Source organism: Chamaea fasciata, unplaced genomic scaffold (assembly GCF_029207755.1).
Source record: "Chamaea fasciata isolate MVZ Bird 193981 ecotype frontalis unplaced genomic scaffold, bChaFas1.0.hap1 SCAF_2, whole genome shotgun sequence".
Taxonomy (NCBI): Eukaryota; Metazoa; Chordata; class Aves; order Passeriformes; family Sylviidae; genus Chamaea; species Chamaea fasciata.
Genome location: NW_027094087.1, coordinates 49721290 through 49742615, shown reverse-complemented (window position 1 = coordinate 49742615; position 21326 = coordinate 49721290). Strand labels below are relative to the sequence as shown.

General features: G+C 35.7%; 1 protein-coding gene across 6 annotated transcripts in view; it reads right to left on the bottom strand.

The window, feature by feature from the left end:
- NBEA (neurobeachin) overlaps positions 1-21326 on the bottom strand; it is a 458833-nt gene that overhangs the window by 37133 nt on the left and 400374 nt on the right. For all 6 annotated transcript variants that reach the window (XM_066176003.1, XM_066175999.1, XM_066176000.1 and 3 more), the window contains 2 exons: positions 18051-18203; positions 7755-7922 (listed from right to left, as the gene is read on the bottom strand). In XM_066176003.1, coding sequence (XP_066032100.1) covers positions 7755-7922; positions 18051-18203 — 321 coding nt within the window. The remainder of the gene's footprint in view (positions 1-7754; positions 7923-18050; positions 18204-21326) is intronic.

Genomic DNA, 21326 nt, shown 5'->3' with positions numbered 1-21326 from the left:
GTTCTCAGTATTTGCAGGGTTGAGTTTATAAAGAAATAATTCTGTTTGGATTATTTCCCAGAACACATTCTTCAAAACTTCACTTTGCTCTTGACATAAATTGAAAACAATAATATAGATATACTGTATACAGGCTTCAAAATGGCATTAAAGAGGCACATTATCAATATGTTTAAAACATTTAGAAAGCTCAGCTTTGCATCTTTCTAAGTGAATGACTAGATACTTAGACTGAGTAATATCTGTTCCAATAAACTACTCTGTGGGAAATGTTTTGAATAATGGTTAATTTATGCTGAGGTAATGACAGTATAATACAACTGAAATCTGTGCTAATAGGAAAAAAGAAGCCCCTTCCAGCTATTTCTGTTACAATTGGCTGCAGTAATTTTCACCACATCTCTCTCTCTTGCATAAAGTATTACTTTAGGTGTATGTGAAAATGCTTACGGCTAATTTTAAAAATCAATAATTGGTACCTGTCATCCATATGGAGAAAAACAAAAAAACCTCAGACAATAAAGAAGAAATTTTCATGCACAAGACCTATATTTTATATATTTCTGCAATAAAAGAGAGCAATTTTGGTTAATGTTCTTTTCATATTGGCAAAACATTAACCTCAGTTTGGATAAGACTCCAGGGTTTGAACTGCACATGGAATTTCTAATGTAGATGACAATGGGCAAAACAATTCATCCCAAATAATACTTTGAGTAGGCTGAAGTACTAGAGAATATTTTTCTGGAATATGGGTTATTTACAAATTCACTGTAGTATTAATTTGATGAATGAATGATCTGAAATATGTAATAAATAGGCTGATTCAAGTTTCATCAGCTTAATAAGTTACCATCAGCTCTTCTGTTTGAATGCTCTGTGTACACCTGGTGGTGTTAGCTGAGTGGCAGTGCTTAGCTCTGCCTGGATAAAGAGCATTTTAATCACAACTATAACAAATTATAAATAAATCCCAAAGCTTCTAATAGGCCATTTTGGACAAAACACCAACCTGTATACCACAAACAAATGCCATTTGTTTTGCTTTAAGAGACTGTGTCTTGATTCTGAAAAGGTTCTGAATTCCCATAAACATGTAAGAGAATAATCCAAGAATGGTCATGAATTCAGATCATCACGGATTCTTGGAAATACTGACTGTCTCTCATCTCTAATATATTCATTAACTGGAGATATCATGATCAATCATTAATCTAACTGTGGATAATTGTTTCAAGCAATGGTAGAGGGTTGTTTTTAAATTGGAGTCCTATGGATCAGATTATGATTTTTGACTCCTTGTCATAAATGGCTTGTATTACTTAGGGTAAGTCCTCCCAAAAAGTAATTTCATAGTTAAACTGGATGCATAATTAAAATGTTTTGGTTACTCTGAAGCAAACATTTTCTGAAAGCCCTTTCCTCTGAACAACAAAGATATGGAAGTGTACACATCAATATCCAAGTAGGAATCTATACATTGGGCAATTACTGTGTGGTAACTGAACTCATGCAATTTATATTAATTCCTTATTGCATATTCTGATTTAAGACGTCTTTTCCTGTATTCTCTGTCTCCTGCAGGAATCTTTACCTACAGAAATAAATATCTTACCCTCAAAAAGTCCCTGTGTTTTGCTTCTTGATCTACAGAGAGTTATCATAACAATGTGACAGCAAATAAAAACTCTCCCTTTTCCATTTACAGAATGATACAGAGCACTGAAACTCATGGAAAGACATAAAAATTATTATATGTATACATGTTCTCGTAGTGAAACATTAAAAAATCCACTAATAATCTGTTGATAATCTCTTAATGCAACAGAACACACAGGCCAAAAATGGTACAGAATAATCAAGGGTTTTTTTTCCCTAAACCAGTATAAATTTGGAAAAAAAAAATTCCTTGATCTATATGTCTAGGAAAAACATTATTTGGGAATGAAGAAGAAGTAGATTTCTTTACAAAAATGAATAGAATGCAATACACATTTCTTAGAGAAGAGTAGAGCCTTTAGCATACAGGAAAATAATTTCTACTTTGATGACAGCTTTTACTTGAATTCCTTAACTTAACTTTGAAAAATGCAGTTATTGATACTACATGCAGTTTCCAACTAATTTTCACAACTACCCATATTCATGGTTAAACAGGGCTGCTCCTAGAAAGGAAGCAAAGACCATCCCTTGTATGGAGGCAATTAAATACAAGAGAACATACAAGCGGCCAGTGCTGTGGGTACAATTCAATCAAGCAGATCCATAGGGGTGGTTTTGATATTCTTGTCACATCAAAGAAACAGCTCCCAGAAGAAAAAGATTTTAACAAGTTAAAAATGAAATCAGAATATATAAGAATAACTCTGAGAGAAAGGAAGAACAAGCACTTGGTGGCAAGGGCTGGTGCTACCTTGGAAGTGTTATATAGTGCTATTAGAATAGTGTGTTAATTTTTTCCCCATAAATTTGCCATGTTCAGTCACCAGGGAAGGGCTAGCACTCCAGCTCCCTTTGTTAAAGATATATCTATCTTGCTGAGTCTTGACAGCCCTATCATGTCAGCCCTCTGTAGTAGCAAAAAGTGTTTCAGCAAGGATGGGGAAAAAAAAGAAAGGAGAAAAAAAAAATAAGTGAAAACTGATGTGATCTACTCTGCTTCCTGTGGGCATATTTCACTATAGCAGATCCAGAGGGATGCTTTGTTATTCCTGTCAGATCAAAGAAAGAGATAACAGAAGAAAATATAAGAGGAAAAATCTAACCCAGAAATGAGGGTAGCTGAAAAGCACTGCAAGACTACCGCATCATTATGACTTTTCAAATTATTTAAATATGCTAAATATCAAGTCATCACCGAAGAAATAAATATTGCATAGGCCATATGCTCTGTTAGCTGCCAGAAAAACTGTCCTACTAGGATTAGTTTATGGGCACAGCAACTGCCTGTCAAACACTAGCAATTTTAATCATTTTTCAATTTGCTCTGTGAGTTGCAAGTGTGCTCAGGTATCTTGACAGGTGCTCAGGAAAAATATCTGAGCCCACCAGGTTCACACTGCCTTGCTTTACTACATCCTTGCAATAACTCCTGCTGGACTGGGGAGATGCAAGCATATGGTGAAGATGCAACAGTCACATGGAAGTCATTGTACTGCATTGCTAAGCTGGATTTGCAGCTCAACAAAAGGATGATAGAAAGCTAGTCTTAAGTCCAATGCAAACCAAAAGCTGAAACAATTTTTCAAAATATTTCTAATCACAAACAAGGTAAAGTGTAAAAAAGGAAATAAACAGAGATCTGGCTATGATTAAAAAAACAAAACCAAAACAAGACAGAACAGAAACCCCAAAAAAACCAACCCCTCACCCCCCCCAAAAAAAAACCCCAAAAAACCCAACAATAAAAAACCCCCCAAATAGTACTTTTCCACAAGTAGATGTGCTTTTAGTACTATATGTGATTAGCCTTTTATGCACTAAGCTGTCCACTTAATTATTTTGGTTCATCTGCAAGGCATTCAATTAAGGTAGAAATAAATAAAAATAATTTTGTCTCGTCTATTGTATTTTCTGATGACCAGTATGGCTGTGTTGTTTCCTTTCAGCCACAACACGTTGTGTCATACAAGGTCCTAACTTGAAAAAAGCACAACGCAATGGATTTTTGAGTGCCCCATTTCCCGGTGTCTGGGGAAGAAAGGGGCTCCTAAAATCTACAGTTATTCTGAAAGAAACCAGGGGAGGAACTACATTTTACCAAAGAAATGGATCAGTAACAGTAGTGGACCCGTAACATCAAAGCACTATAAATAAACCTATTTCCTATATTGTTCTTTATATATTTGCATTCTCAGCATCAATTCTCTGAAGTCAGCCAGGTCTGTCTAGTGGGAAAGGATTTGGATTATGATGTAAACTAACAGTAAAGACAATTCCAAATAACATCTAATGTCCAATATAACTACTGTTTACATATTGAAAAGAGATACAGGCTTTGTACCAGAGATGTTCTGTCATGTTTCTCCACAGGAGAAGACTGTCATGGTAAAGTTCATTATCAATTACTGCCTTACAAGAACAAGATGAGTTAAACTGTCATAATTTTCTCAGCCAGAAATCCTGTGCTGTCAAAGAATGTCAATTTTTAATCTGACGAAAGGAAGAAAATTATCTGTTATTCTGACCTCTAATTTCTTGACATTTTAATGCTGTAATTACTGCGGTTAGTGCTGCAACCATTATTCCACCTGTCAAGTAAGAATGAATCAATATCCTTAAGCTGTTCAAGTTTTAGCTTCCACCTCACTGCTTTTACTTTAAAAAATGTTGAAAAAAAAAAAAAAAGGATTTCGGGCCTGGAAAATGGTTATTTTATTTTGTTACACATTTTTTTCCTCCTCATTACAATCTGAAAATCATTTTGCAATATGTGACTAAGAGAGCAGTACAACTGATAGAACTGGAGAATTTACCAGTTTCTAATCATAAAAGATTGAAACCATGAAATACAATTTTATACTTTTATTCCATGGGGCATGTAAATCAGGACTTTCCTGTTGTCCTCATAACAACCTGAGGTAATTTATTGTGACCAGTTATTTTTTGTGGTATCAGAAATTACAAAGTTGTTTGAAAAATCAAATTAGGTATGTTGAAATGAAATATTTTACCCATCCAGTGCAGATCTTAAGTTGCCAAAAATGTATTACAGGGGCAGATGTATGTGCTTTCATACACTGAAGTAATCTAAAATGTAATACTATCTCAGTATTATGGTTTCTATCAGTAAGAATTTTCTATATGGAAAACGAAGAGAGAAAGTCAGATGGAAAATCTGCTATTAAATAGATCTACAAACAATAACAGAGGATGGCCATTTTTCCAATGTTAAACGGTAGAGATCTCTTAGAGAGCTCCCAAAGCATATGAGAAAGATGTAAGGAATGGCAGGGATCAGTTGCTCCACTGCTGATTTTTTTTTTTTTTTTGTAGATAGACGACTACAAAAGTAACTTTAATGTTCTCCACAGAAAGCTAAGAACATATTTTATAGTGGTTAAGTGAGCTGCTCAAGCAAAGGGTGAAAGTGAAAGGGCCAAGGTATAGCATGCACAGGTCACAGGGCTCCACATTTTAAATTACGTCTTTCAATCAGCTCAGACATAAATGGGTGGGTATTTTTTATTTGGAGAATTTTTTCACAGGATAGATTCAGCTGGGACTCTGTTCAATATGAAATTAGTTATGGCCACAGTCAGTGCCCTGCTTGAGCCCACTGGTCTGATACTGTCTGCTGCCAATAAGATTGTATTGATTGGCTTATTTTACAGCCATGTATTGAGAACATTAACCATCTCCTGTGACACAGGACCACAATATTTTAGTTTATTTGCAAAATAAACATCAAGAGCATTTGGAGACTGAAAGATGCATCTTCCAGGATAACTGCAGGGTGCAATTAATTCTATAATGCAGTGTTTCTAAATTAAAATGCCAGATACCACCACTTGCCACTGTAAAATATGATAAACAATTGTTTTCACTATTTTAAAGGTGCTAGTGTTCTTATCCTTAATTTCTGTATTTACAAGGGGTCTTCAGAGACTTTTAAAATATCTTTTTGCTTTTAATTTATTTTCTGTAATAATTACCAAAAGTCAGAATGAAGTCAAAGAAACCCACACAAGCACAAATCGAACAACAAAAAAAAAAGCAAAAACCTCATCATATATTCCTGTAACAGAAACAAGACCATCTATCATCTCTGGACCATATCTATACCATCAAGATGGCAAATGCTTTATTAGTGGTCAGAGAATGTCCTCTAGTTTCATAAACAGAGCCCATGAAAACAGAAAGCAGGTCTAAATCTATCTATATTTAAACATGTACTGCAAATTCTGATTAAAATTAATTAAAAGTATTTTTCAGCTTTCTTATGACAAACCAAAAATCAACAAGCCTGAGGTCTCTTGGAGGAAAAAGCATACTATTTTTAAATGGATGCATACAACTTTTTATCTATGCATGACAAAAAAAAAAAAGGAGGATTTATTTTTTCTGGTCATTTTGCCTTCTCATTGCTAACAATGAATTTTATGAACAAAACTAACTTGTTGCAATGAATATTAAGTTATGCTTTTAGAAATTTACATGGTGTAAAGTGCCTAAGAAGAGGTCTATATGTCATTGACTTAAAGGGCATGGGTTAGATGTACAAGTGAGTGAACAGAAACATCGCCATGAATTTTCTTAAATTTCTGATGACAATTTATGCATGCAAGTAGAGCCCCAGGAGAGCCGGAGAGTCTCATCATGTCATAAGATGTTAGATAAAGTGCACAGACAGACAGACAGACAGACCACAATCCTACAAGCTGCCCTGTGGGAGTAGACCCTAAAAGTCAAGACATAGGAGTCTGCTCATGCAGATCAGGACCCTAAGCCATGCAAATCTCTTGTAGTCATGGTGCTTGACACCTGTTTTATACTTTAAAAAGCATTGCTTCTTCTTATCTCTAGAAGAGCATGACTCTTCTCATGCTCAAAGTTTTAAATCCAGAAAATTATTATGTAGATGTCAACATTAAATATTTTAGGCAGAGGGAGTCAAGGCAATTCTGGCCAGTCTTAAAACTAAGCAAATATTAACTGTTTAGAAAATCTAAGCTTTGCAGTGCACGTAGTAAAAATCCAGTTCTAAAAAGCCTGGGGTCTGAATGGTTTTTTAGTTCTGCCCCTAAAAATTCACCAAAAGTAACAGAATGCAGCAATGACAAAACTCAGTAGTTAGCTGAATGAATCCTTTCTAGAATCTACTTCTTCCTGAAATCTGTAGATTTCTGTCTCCAAGATTGGAAACAAACAAACAAACAAACAAAACCCCATTGCCTGGCAATGTACATTATTGCTGTTTTGCATACAGCAGATGGCAGCTATCTGGGGGAATGGAAGATTGTGTGTAGAGCTTCATCACAGCAGTACTCATCTAGCAGCTGTTGCTTCTTCACATTTTCACCAAATTTCAATTGTTTCAGCCAACAAATGAATGGTACTAGAAAATCATCATGCAAATTAATAGGTACTAGAAAACCATCATTAAATTATTAGTCTTAGTGGAAACAAATACAGTCACTGGAAGGAAACATATCAGGATACCTAGAATATTTTTTTTAATTTACTGATTAATTTAAAACACTCACTTGTTTATATTTACAAATAAATATATATATATATATATATTTCATTCATTCATATATATAAACATAAGTACTTGAACATACAACAAATAGAAAACATTTTCTATTTTGGTAACAGTTTGATTATACTTTATGTGATTAAAAGTAATTTAGCAGTGACTCTACAAAATACACTCTTTCTCAGACACATTCTCACCATCATCTGACTGTAATGGTTAGATTTTTTTTCTTCTACGTCTATGATGCAGGGTTTTTTTCCAGTTTTTCAGTTCTACTAAGTGAACTTAATACAAGTAAATTATAAAATGTAGCAGACACTATATTAAAGAACATACATTGCATTATAATTTCCTACACTGTAAATGAATATTAAATCTATTAGGTTCATTTGTTTTATTCCTAGTTTATTCAAACTTGCTTCTGAAATCACCTGGGCCTAAATTCTGAATCATGCCAAACACATCCATTTTCTCCAGCAGCAGAAGATGGAAAAAGTACCATTTCTTGTGAGATGACAGCAGTTTTTAGTATGAAATGACAGTAAACACCTACCTCCCTGAGGACAGGATCAGTGATACTGTCCAGGTTCACAGAGCCTTCATATGTTAGGTAGTGGAAAACGTTGAGTGCACGCACAGCTTCTGGTCCTCGTTGCTTATAGCCAAATATAAGGTCAATCCACTGATGAAGCTGACATGATACAAACTCACTTTCCAGGGCCTGCAAGTGAAATTCAGAATTAGGAAGTAACTAAGAAAACATAGTGGGCATAATTACATTTTCTCTTCAGGCTGATTTGATACATTTGAAATCTTTCAAACATTAAAAAACGTAACTTATTCTATTGAGAGAAACAGTAAAAAGATATTCTCTTTTTTAAAAAAAATATATTCTCTTTTTTTTCACCTTCTCATCACGCTAATTTTCTTCTCAGCTACCGGGTTTCTCCTAGCTGCGAGTATCTTAATAATTTCTGGACTTTTCAAGTAGGTAGGTAATTTGTCAAAAAAAAAGAAAATATGGAAATGGGAAAGAGAATTCAAAAAAGCAGTCTGGCAACTCATTTTCAAACTAGTTATAATTAGTTATAAATCTAAAATAGAAATTCCTCCATTATTTTTATCACAGTGCCACTACTCAGCACAAACACTTCCCAGCTAGGACAGAGCTTCATATCTTCCTGAAGAAATTTCAGATTTTAGAAGCTGATAAACTTTGGGAAAAAAATTATTCATTTTTTTCATTTACATCAAAAGGAGGCTGCTTCAGAACTAATCATGAAGCACTGTAGTACCATTGCCATGCCCTGTTTACTGGCAGCAGCCTCCTCCTCACCATCCCACAAGCAGGAACAGCCTCAGACAAGGCAAACCATGCCTGGGCCATCATGGAACCATTCCTCAAAGATTTTCCCTGTAATTCTCCTCATGGAAGAGGAACTCTCTGTGATTTTGTGGAAAACTGGACCCTTTTCTGACAAAACCAGTGACTATTATGTCTGATGAAAATAGATGGGAAGGCTCACGCTTAAGAGATGAGACGTAGCTCAGTTTTTAAGAGCTTAAGTTCAGCATGTCATAAAAAGCTATAAAAAATGTAGAAGTGAGCGAACAGAAACTTGTTCAGACATTTTGCAACAAAATTTTGTTGTTTCCTTTTCAAAATAAGAAGCCATCATAAGCATAATACAATATTAATAAAATAGCATTAACATTGCTTAATACTAAATACTATTAAACTAATACTATTTAGTTCCAAAGCATGCCTCCCAACAAATGCCATATCCTTAGTTATATTGTGCTGTGCACGTACAACATGATACAGTCAGAAAGTTCACCATTCCATATAATCTTTTCCATAGGACCTTTACCTCAGTTAGAGTGCAAGATGCTAGCATGCAAGGATAAAATTAAGTATGCCACAGCAACAACCAATAAAGCATTTCCTTTTAAATGCTTAATTTCCAATGTTCCTTTTGTATGTAATAAAGCTTTTTAAGAATTTAGAATTTAAAGACAGTTACCTTTCTAGCACCTAAAATCAATTTACAGCGATCAGCCTAAGAGTTCTCTTGAGCATCTGAAATCTGCATATTTAAAATTTCTTTTGATCTGTACATATTATTTATTTATTTATTAACATGTAATTAGCAAAAGAAATATTAGGCATTTCCTTGGTCAAAATTAGCATTTTTATTTCTAAACTGTTAAGAGCATTTCAGGAAAACAGCAGAACTTTTGTTTACTTGAAGGTCAGACAGTACATTTGAAAAAAATCAATGTTTGGCTTAAATGAGCATGTTTCACACTTTTCTCATCTAACATCCCCTCACTGGTGTTAGAATCACAAAAACATGGAACCATTGGACAGTTTGAGTTGAAAGAGACCTTAAAAGGTCATTTAGTCCAGCCCCGCTGCAATGAACAGGGACATCTTCAGCTACTTCAGGTTGCTCAGAGCCTTGTCCTACCTGACCTTGAATGTTCCCAGAGATAAGACATTCACCATATCTCTGGGCAACTTGTTCCCGTGTTTCACCATCCTGACTATAAAAAATTTCTTCCTTATATCTTGTCGGATCTATCTTCTTTTCATTTAAAGCCATTACCCGCTGCCATATCTCAACAAGTTCTGCTAAAAAGTTTGTCCCCATCTTTCTCATAGGCCCCTATAAGCACTGAAAGATCACAATAAGGACTCCCCAGAGTCTTCTCTTCTCAAGGCTGGACAACCCCAGCTCTCTTAGCCTCTCTTCATAGGAGAGATAATCCAGACCCCAGTCATCTTTGTCATCCTCCTATGGACCCACTCTAACAGGTCCATGTCCTTCCCAAGGACCCTAAGTGCTCCAGGTGGGGTCTCTCCAGATCAGAGCAGAGCAGAAGGGCAGAAACATCTCCCTCAACCTGCTGCTCATGCTGCTTTTAATGCAGCCCAGGATGAGGTTGGCCTTCCAACCTGCAGGCAGACTTTATTGGCTCATGTCCAGTCTCTCATACACCAGCATCCCTGTATCCTTCTTGGCAGGGCTGCTCTCCATCTGTTCATCCCCCAGCCTGTGTGAATACTGGGAGCTGCTGTGACCCAGGTGCAGCACCTTGTACTTGGTCTTGTTGAACCTCATGAGATTCCCACAGGCTGCTTCTCATGTTCATCACTTGTTCTGATCACAGCATCACTTGTTCTGATCCCTCTGGATGATATCCCAGCCCACAGGTGTGTCAACTATGCCACTCAGATTGGTACCATCTGCAAATCTGCTGAGAGTGCACTAGATGCTTCAGTCTCTATGTCATTGTTGAAGATATTAAATGGTACTGGTCCCAGTGCAGACCACCACTTCTCACTGATGTCTATGCAGACACTGAGCTGATGCAACTGTCCAATCAGTTCCTTATTCACTGAACAGGCCACCCAACAAATCCATCTCTCACTAATTTAGAGAGAAGGATGTTGCAAGGAACCGTGTCAAAAGTCACAAGTCCAGACAGACGACACCTCCAGCCCTTCCCTTGTCCACTGATGCAGTCACTCCATCATAGAAGGCCACTAGGTTGGTCAGGAAGGACTTTCCCTTGGTGAAATAGTGCTGGTGCTTCAAATCACCTCCCTGTCCTCCATGTGCCTTAGCACAGCTACCAAGAGAATCTGTTCCATGGCCTTTCCAGGCATAGAGGCGAAGCAGTCAGTAGTTCCCAGGGTCCTCCTTAAAACCCTTTATAAATATGAGAGCAATGTTGTCCTTTTTCCAATTCACCAGGGACTTCTGACTACCATGACATTTCATGGAGAGGGGCTTGACAACTAGATCAGCTGATTCCCTCAAGACTCTGGGATGCAAATCATGAGCTGCCATAGATGCATATTCAGGTTCCTCAGGTGGCCACAAACTTGATCTTCTCTAAAAGTGGGAGGGACTTTGCTCCCTGAGTCCCCATTTTACAGTGCAATCTCTCGAGAGGTGAGGGAAGAGAGGTTGCCATTGAAGATTAAGGTAAAAATATGTTCAGTACCTTGTCTATTGTTACCAGTTTGTCGGTCTTGCTCATGAAGGGGATTCCACTTTTTTTTTACATTTCAAGTTAGATCCTTGGGGAAGAACCTTAGTTTCTTAAAGAAACTTTAAGGAAATTTATAGCAAGAGAATATAATTATTTTGAACTATATTTTTCAGAAGAGTGGAAGCTGTGCGGTGTAACACTGGTGTGGTGTAGAATTTAGGAAAAGGACCAGAGCAGAAGGTGCAGAGATGAGCCAGAGCCATGAAGAAGGCTCTGTCAGTAGGATGCAGTGGTTTTTATTGTAATACAGACTATGTGCTGTGTAAAATATCAGAAATGGCTCTTCATGGGCCTTAGCACTGCACAGCCTCCAGCTGCAGGATGAAATGGGTGCTGTGTGATGTTCATGGCCTCCCAGTTGGGGCGTCCTGTGGGGTATGGCACTAGGCATGAAAAGCAGAAAGGTGCCCTCAGGAAATGGCCATCAAAATGCTATAAAGTCCCACCTTACCCTCAGTGGGTCAGGGCTTTATAATCTGGATTTACTTTAGTCAGGGGAAAGCTTCTTGTATCAGGTCTGACCTGGTTTTCTGGTGTTTCTTCCAAGTACTTCTGCAACGCCACTCATGCGATATTTGCAGAATCCTCTCCCTAATTTGCTCTAATGCACAGGCTACTCCCCCACCATGTAAGTGCCTCCTGAAAATTTATGAGCTGTTCACTGTCAATATTACATCGTTTGGTTTCTCAAGAATATGCAATGCTCAGTAGGGAACATAGTGAGGGAATTTTCTGTATAAAACATAATTTGTAGGTACAGTAGGCAAAACATACAGAAAAAGATAACAATAATATCCTTAAAATAGGCTGGTGATGGCCATAAAAATAAGCACTTTGTATTTAAATTATTTTGAAGGGTTTAATTTTATAAGTATTTTTATTATGAACTATAGAAACTTTTTTTAAAAAAATTATTACTTATATAATTATGTAATATTTATATAATTATGTAATATGGCTTTTAAAGATTCGTGAAGTTTAACAGAAATGAGGCAACATCCACCTTGGTATCTATCATAATTAAAATGCACACAAAAGAGTTTTATTCAGCACTCCCAAAATGAACTTCTTTGAACCCTAATTAGGGCTTCATTTTCAAATAGCAACATTCCAGTCAAGTTTTTTTCATGGGTTTCATTTCAAGGAAGGTGCTGACCATGTTATTCTTTCCAGTGAAGTGACTTTTATTGCTAGTAGGTAAATTGCAATCATCACTATACATACATCTAGTGTATCCATATTTTGTGGCTTTTGTGTGTTTGCAGGCAAGTGTATGCACAAATGTTTCACAGGCTGAAAATCTGACCTGTAGCTGTTGTAAAATAGAAAGAGTAAGTTTATGTTAAAACTAAATAGAGTTATTATAAACCAAATTACTTCTTATTAAAGCTCTTTTCTGACCTTTATGAACACTGCACACATTCCCCTTGGTCATTCTGATTTGATGTTAAAAGTGTTTTTCACAGGCATGTCAGTAGGAGGCAGTGGTTTTTATTGTAATACAGGCTATGTGCTGTGTAAAATATTAGAAGTTCTGGATTTATAAAATATGCTATCCAGGTATTTTTTGTCACCAAAGAAGTGAAAATCTCTGATGCTGCCACTTGCCTGGACCATGGCTGCACCTTCTCTTTCTGCAGTTCCTGCCTTGATGCCTTGTCCTCCATATCCATATGCTGTCTGTCTCTCCAAAAAGCTTTCCATCTTGCTATTAAATTGTATGTAATGTACTTAAAGATATTTTCGTATAATCATTCTGAGATAGTTTGGTTTTACACATTTGCTCAAAAACAGATCATCAGCCATTTCAGCCTGTGAGCTGCGTTTCACTCCTCTCCCCTCATATCCATGCTCTTCTGCAGCCATTGCAGATTCTCTCCACCAAATATTTCTCTTCCTCAGTTATTATTCCTTGCACTGACTATCAAAGTGAAATCTTTGACTTTCTTCATAAAGTATTTCAGGCAATACTGCTATCTGAGATGAGCTCTTTTCTTTTAGGCAAAGTAATATTTTAATAGAAGTGACACAGAATTACATTATACAGATTTGGGTTATTCAGGGATTTCTGCAGAGAAACTGATCCTTTCTGTAAGGGTCTTAATAATATAAATAAAATTTTTCAGCAACAGAGCAAGTTAAAATAAAAATCATTGCTAAATGTGATTGAAAAGTCTGAAGTAGATTAAAACCCCTTTTGCCTGAACAAGTTTTAATTGCATAACCTTGGCAATACACAAAAAATAATCAAAGCTACTTTTGAGGAAGTAATATCAAGTCTTATCTACTGCTTATCTGGTAGAAAAGAAATGTCAACTGCTGCTGAATGGGGAAGAGGAAAATATCTTCCAGATTCTAATAGAACAGAGATTTCATACTAGATATTTCTAATGATCATTCAAGAAACTTTTAAATTATGAAATACTATGCATGCTTCTGAATAGCAAGGGAATGGTACAAAAATGCAATTGGCAGCAGAGGAGTGCAAATAAATCATTTCAGAGACAGAAAGAAAATTCAATCTTAGTAACAGTTATGTAATAGGAACAAAATACGTATAACAAAAACAAGACATCGTTTAGTCTCTCAAAAATATAATTTATAGTGAATACATTTTACTCAGCACTGCGATTTGTAATTTAATACGTGCATAAGCCATAATTAAAATATCATTATAATTAAGTTTGAATTACACAATCTTGCATCTTTTGTTTCAAAACTAAAGAATGCTTATTGTAAAAGCTGTGCTTCAGTGTTTCACAGTGGTGTTGCCTGCCTTGATTTAACATGCTTGACTTACTGACTGAGCCTGTTCTATTTCTGGCTCTTGGACTGCTCTGAGTCTGTAGGGACTGAGAGGCTGAGTAGGACTACAGATGCACATCTGTGGAAGGTTTTATGCGTGGGGTTTTTTTTTTCCCTGGTAAACTGGGAGATTATGATTGATGAGCCCAGCATTAGGGTAATGTTATCAGGGACACTTTCTGCCTCTGTCCTTTGTACCGTTGCTGAGGTCAGACCATAATCATGTTAGCATTGAACACAGTGCTTTATTAATGTTTCATGAGTAACTCCATAGTAATCAGTATAGCTTTGTATGGATAAATAAAACTGCTACAACCATCCCTGATGCAAGCATTGAATGTTGAAGATACTGTAATAGATCTTAAAAGTAAATTGACTGTCTTTTCCAGTCTTTATGATAAGTCTAATTTTCACAAGTTTAAAGGAATCTCTTTTGATGGAAAACCATTTCTACTTCCACTTCCATGTTTAGTTTGAAGAGTAAAACAACCAGCTGAACAATCAAATTATACAATACCAAACCCTTGCACAGAATTTTAGTAAAGCTTGTAAACCAATTGGTTAGATTGTGCTGATTTATGACACTGCCTCTGTGATGCTTCCTAGGCTGTTCTGTGCTTTCTTTGGTAAGTATCAGGATGAAATGATGGAATTCTTGCTGTTATTTAAAGAAAATGCTTACATTCATAAATGTGCAAGTAGTATATAAGGATTTTTATTTACTCCAACATAAAATTACACATAAAATATGCCTGCAGAAACCACCAAAAAAACCCCCCATGAACAGAAGAAAATATCTTTAGCTAGGGATAAATAAAGATACCCCTGTATGTTATGCATTACCACATAGGATTCTTCCCACTGAAATGACATTACTACTGCTGATTTTATTAGATAAGGGATCAGGATAACTCTTACTTGAAATATTCCTTAGTTTTCTGAAAACCTATTCTCTACTTGCTTTGCTAAGCTGCTGTAGAAATTCCAGGCTTGCACAAGCTTGCTGTATTTTACATGTCAGCATCACACCCAGGCTCTATTTTTTCCACAAGATAGATTCTTCTCTAACAGCCAAAGCCTGGCCTGGGGATGACCCAACTGAATAATACATCTGCTGGCCGGTTCAAATAATGGAATCAGACATTAGGTAGGGAATGTCAAACTTTCCAATCCCCTTGTATTTGTTCCTTTGACTAGTTTCATTTTAGTGACCACAAAGACAGGGTACTGGAAGCTTGTTGTGTGTGTGTTAATAAAACCTTACATGAGGAAGTTTTTCTGAAAAATTATTACACATTCAAATTATTACATTTTCAAAATGTAATTCCATTACTTCTTACTACAAATACTATATGCACTTCATGAAAAGGATTATCCTTCTTTAGCTACTTGCTCTTCATAATAAGCTTTGTAAAATACTATGCATATATCATGCTCTTTAAACTCACAAAGTTATCCACTTTGCTTTTATCCTCTGAACTACATCCAAATGTGAATGCTTCTGTTTTCTAGTCACCCAGAAGTGAATCCAATATTCCAGGTGCAGTCTCAAAAGGACCATAGATAGGTACAACTCTTTACATCCTCTGTGATGTAATGATTCTCTATAGATGGCATCAAAATACACTTATTTCTGGTGGATATAGAATTACAGAGTTTATTTAATCTTATTGCTGTTCATAGTCACCCCTACCTTGCTACTGCTCTATTTTAGGCACTGTTTTTGTTTCCAGACTTCTGCTTCTTATTATCTTCAATTCTTTCCTCCCAAGGTGATTTTCAGTCTATTTTCTGCATCTAATTAAAAAAAAAATCTACACCTCTTTCTCCTGTTTTGTAGGTAGTTCCTAACTTTATTATCATTTGCAAGTTTCCTGACTGCTCATTTGAAGATAGCATGTATCTGTGTAGAGATGAAATTTATCATGCCCTTGCTAAAAGTAGATGGTGAGGTGAATAAAGGCCATGCAGAAACTGCCTCCCGGCAAAACTGTACAAGAATGGCATAACACTCACATCTGTGAGGAGAGGGCTGGAAAACAGTAGAGGAAAGGCCTGATACAAACGGGTGATAATTTGTGATTTTAGAATCTGAAAAGTACTCAATTAAGCACTGTAATTGTGATACGACTCTAGTTTTAACATCAGTTTGTCTGTCTCCTGGCTGTCTGAGCATGTTTACACACATGTGGAATCAGTCATTACCTCACTATCAAGTCCCATAGCCCTGAGGAGGTCTAAATGCTATACACTAAATTTGTGTAAGCAGCTGTTGTCTTCAACAGCAAAAAAATTTTCTGTGGAGAGTTGCTATGCTACTTTCTTAAAAGCAGGAAGTGCACAAGGGAAATAGAATAAACTAAAGCTTAAGCTTTTTTCCAGGTGATCTGTTATCACATAGTACCTTTTATCCTCCTATTGATAATTACAAAATTGTGGAAAGAAAAGATTAATAAAATGCAATTTAAGAAAAAAAGGAAGATTCTTTACAAAATTTAAGAATGGGAGTCCTTAATATGCATCGCACATTATATCCCCCAATAGGTGGCAGCTTGCTTCTCCATTTTCACCAAGGAATCACACTTCTGTTCTTTCATTTGTCAAAACTAAACCTCTAGGTCAGCTTTAGTGGGCTTACACCTGGGCTCAGTTTGGGTTTAGCCACAACCACAACCCAAAAAAGGGCTCTGTGCAGCAATATTGGCACTCCAGAGACACCAACTTGTGATTGCACATCCCACAGTTGAGAATTCTAATGGATGCCTGTGATCCTTTCAGTACACCTCCTTCTTTTCTAGGAAAATTGCACTTGACTTTATTTTCATCAGCCGTGACAATTACTTGTTTTAAAAAAGAATTTTCCTATATATGAGGTATAAGAGAAAGCAGCCAAGAAATGTTGTTCAGCTTCTTCCTGTCAATGACAGACAAATCTGTCAATGACAGAATACATTTCTCCTGGTTTGTGTAGTACATTTCATACGTCTCAAGTGATGAGGTTGCCATCACTTCCTTAGGAGACTCTTCTACATACGTCAAGTCACTTATTCTTCTAAATGGAGGATGTTTCTAAATCATCTACATCTATGAATAGGTTTGTTTTTATAATATTCTTCTATTCTTTCAAACTTCATAGAGCTATTTTTCCTATCAACTCTCAAAGAACAATGCTCCTTAAAAAGACAGTTCTTAAAATTAAATTACCAAACTGATCAGAAAAAAAAACCCCAACAAATCAACAGAGTTAGATTTGCAATGCTACCACAAAAGCACTACTGGGAATAATGCATAAACTGAACAGTTCTGCAACTATATGGAAACACACAGCTTACTGATATCACAGTCCTGACTCTTTAAAAGAAGCAATATGCCTTTAAAGGAAGAAGTATTTTCAGAAAAAAACCACAAATTGAAGTATTGCTGGCTAAAGCATCTGAATATACCTTGCTGTTCCTAAAAATTCCTAAAAGCATACACATGTATTAACTTTATCAATAATAAAAAAAAGTCTATCAAAATTAAAGAAAAAATATACACGAGAAATGTTCTTTCTGCCTAAATTCTGGAGGTCTCACGATGATTTACATCAGAGCAGTTCTTTTGCAGAATTTCTTCAAAGACTGCAGTTGTTTACTTATATTCACATTTCTATGCTTCCAGTTCATCTCTGATGAACAGGAAGTGTATAACTTCAGGTGAATAATGACTACAAGATGACTTGCAAAATACAGCATTTATAGTATTCTTTTACTTTTTGATGTAGAAAACGGTGAGGAGAAACAGACATAAATCTTCCAGGTTACCTTGTATTTCCAGGTTCATGCATGTCTAATGCTTTTTCATGAGAGAGAAAATAACTGAATTTAACTTTCCATAATTTGGGCAGCTGGAAGGAAAATCTACAATAAAATAAAGGGGTCTGTCAAGCAAGAGAGCTTGCTAAAATATGGAACCCCTTAGACTTAATTAAAATACAGCTTACCATCCTGTTGATACGGACAAAATCTTCAGGCTTCTTGGCCCACGGAGGGAGGTCAACGTCATTCACAACAATTTCATCTTCCCTGATTCCTAGATTATATCCATTACTGTTGACAAACATCTCTGGTAGGTAGTAAAATTCTGGAATTAACTCCTAGCAGGGAGAAAACACACCATGAGACTTCACATTTAACAGAGATGCTAAATGGTACTCCCAGAATAAGGCTCTCTTGCACAACATATTAAAGAATTCCTGGTTTTATTTACATTTCTGTGCACCTTTTTTAAAGAAGTTTTGTAACCCACTTTCTTTGACTTACAGTCAAATGTGTTCTTCATAATGAAATACTCAAACTTTTTTTTTTTCCCCATATCTATTTTTATGAAAAGCACAATTTTAGACAAGACAGCGCACATGAGTAAAGGAGACCTCTTCAGAATAACAGGTACAAGAAAATTTATGCTAAGCCTTCAATATGAAAATATATTAGATTTTTTAGTTCCTATTTAACAAAGATATGTAAAAGGGGAAAATTTGCAGACATAACAGTGTCTTGATCTTACTTTCTTTAATTCTTTAATTGCATAAGAAAGGTGGTAAGTTGATTACCTATATAATGAAAAATAATACATGTGATCTATTTCTACTGTAAGAAAAATTCAAGAATACAGGGAGGGGAAAAATATCAGTACAACAAATGTCCTTTGAACAGATATACATGATACTTAAAATGTGAAAGATCAATAACTGAAACATATAAAAAATTATAGGTAACTTAGGGTATGAACTTTTTCCCAATTTCCAGGATAGCTAAACAGGAATCAATTTTGACGTAATGAATATGGCTTTTTTTTTCCTGTTACTTTAGCATTAAGTATTGAACTGCAATAGAAAAATAAAAGCTTTAATGCCCACTATCTCTTCTCTTATATCCAGATATGGATTAAATTCACCAAATTACATTTTTAAAAGCATTATGGTGTTCAGTTGTGCAACATGATCAAAATGATGACACAGCACCTGAAATCTGAGTCTCTTTGTGGTCCTTTCAAAAGCTGCAGACATGCAAAGCAAAAAAAAAACCCACTGCAGACACAAAATTATCTAATTAAATCTGATCTGCAACTCCATGGAGAATAGAGCAGTTAAAGCATCCTTTTGAAATTATTAAGTTAAAAAAAGAAGAAGGAAACAAAAGAGTGTATTCGATACAATTTTAAGTATGTTTAGGAAAGCAATTTAATTACTTCCCTACATTTTAGTATACTAATACAGGTTAGACTAAAATGCAAACCCAATCAGTATCCAACTAGTATAAAACATTAACCAAATGAGACATGCCTGGATCTGAAAAACTCATTATGAAAAAAGCTGCAATTCCAAACAGAAAAAAAAAAAAAAACCAGAAAAAAAGAAGAAGAAGAAGAAGAAGAAGAAGAAGAAGAAGTACATAATAAAGCATCTAGAGAAAAGCCAAAATAAGAGAAATCCTGAGTATCTTATGATGTTAAAAGAGATTCATTTAACACCTGTCTTAAGTTTTATTATAATTACACCTCTAATTGATTCAGAGTATTTCTAAAAGCAATATTCCCCCCTTCCCCCAAAGTCTAAGGTTCCAAAGACACCAAACCAAACCAAAGCCCTTTGGTTTTCTCTGATGGAGCCCAAAGAAGGATGAATGATCCACAGTTGGAGAAAACTATACAGAAATCTTTCAGGACTTCAACAAATCAATAACTCATAACTCAGAGCCACAGCTATGCTACCACACAGATCACTGACAAACTAAGAGCATTGCCTCAAAAAAAAGGAAAAATTCATAAGGACCTCAGAAATATCAAAAAGTCAAAGTCAATCTTAAAGCCAATATTCAAATGAAACAGAATTTATTAAGGAAAAAGTTAGCAAAGTTTTTTCTACTTTACATAAAAGCCTTGAAGCACATACCACTGGTTTTGATTACTATCAATTTTATTCAGTGTGGTGGCATGCTAACCTGCGAAGACACAGCAACCAAGTCCAAGATTCCATTAAAGAAAAGTTGTTTGTTAAATTTCTTTTTCAGTTATAAATGTCATAGCATGTAACTGTGGACTTTTACATCCAACATACCTGAAAGATTTGTGTTATCCAGAGACACATCTAGTGTTTAACTGAATTCTACTAACCTTTTGACTGTAGGGATATCTTGAAACAAAGGGATTTAAGTCACTGAGTATTTTTAAAGGTATATCTATTTAGTAAGTTTATCTTTGTTGCTCTTTGCTTTCAGGGTAATTTAATGTTCCCTTGTCTGGTATAGCAGAAAACATAAATAGAAATAGGATAAACAAAAGTATGTGATTAACTTTCTTTATAAGATTTATTGTGTTGTGCATGTTTAGTTTGAACTGTCTTATTCCTGTGCTCTGGAAATTAACCAGTGCCAGACTTCTAAATCCTCTTCAAATAACACTCTCCCTAGAATCTTAATCATTTCAGTTACACACCTCCTGCTATGTTATTTTGGCCTTTTTTCAGTCAAAGTAAAAAAACCCCTAAACACACTATTTTACAAAAATTGCCTAAACCACTGTGTTATAGTCTCAGCATTCTCTTCAATGTTATTTCTAGAGCAGCCTACAATTATGTTGCTTATTTGACTACTATTTAGCATTAATTGAACCTTTTCTTGAAATGTGAGCCATGTTGCATGTGACCTTTTCCAGATACTTACATATTTCCCATACTTTGTATTAACCATTCAGTTTTCTTTCATAGCATTTGGTATTCTCCTTGTAATTTTGCTGTCTCCGCTATTTACTAGACTAAAAAACCACAGCACATTAAAATAGATCAGATAAATATACCCCCTTCTGATTTCTAGAGGATGAATTAAAATAAAGTTTAAAATAAAAACTAAAAGAAGGGCCCAGTATGAAAGCCTGTGACACCCTGTATGCGTGAACTTAAGATTCATGTATTTAGCTACTTAGAAGCATAAAAAATACAACCAAGCTAGAGATGCGTGACAGAAACTTTGTTTTTACATGTACACTGTTTATTCTGCTGTGACAAATTGAAGAAGCTGTCTTCTATCTCATGCCAATGGCAGGCAGTGGCTGGGGATAGAAGGGCAAATATTCTCTTCCCCAGGGCCCCCAGGCATGTTACACTAAGAGTATAAACTGGGAGAGGCAGAGAGCAGAAGGATTAGCAAGGACAGTGAGGCAGCAAGGATGGAGCCCAGGAGATTTCTGGGAAAAGGAAGGAGCAGACAGGAGTGAACCTCAG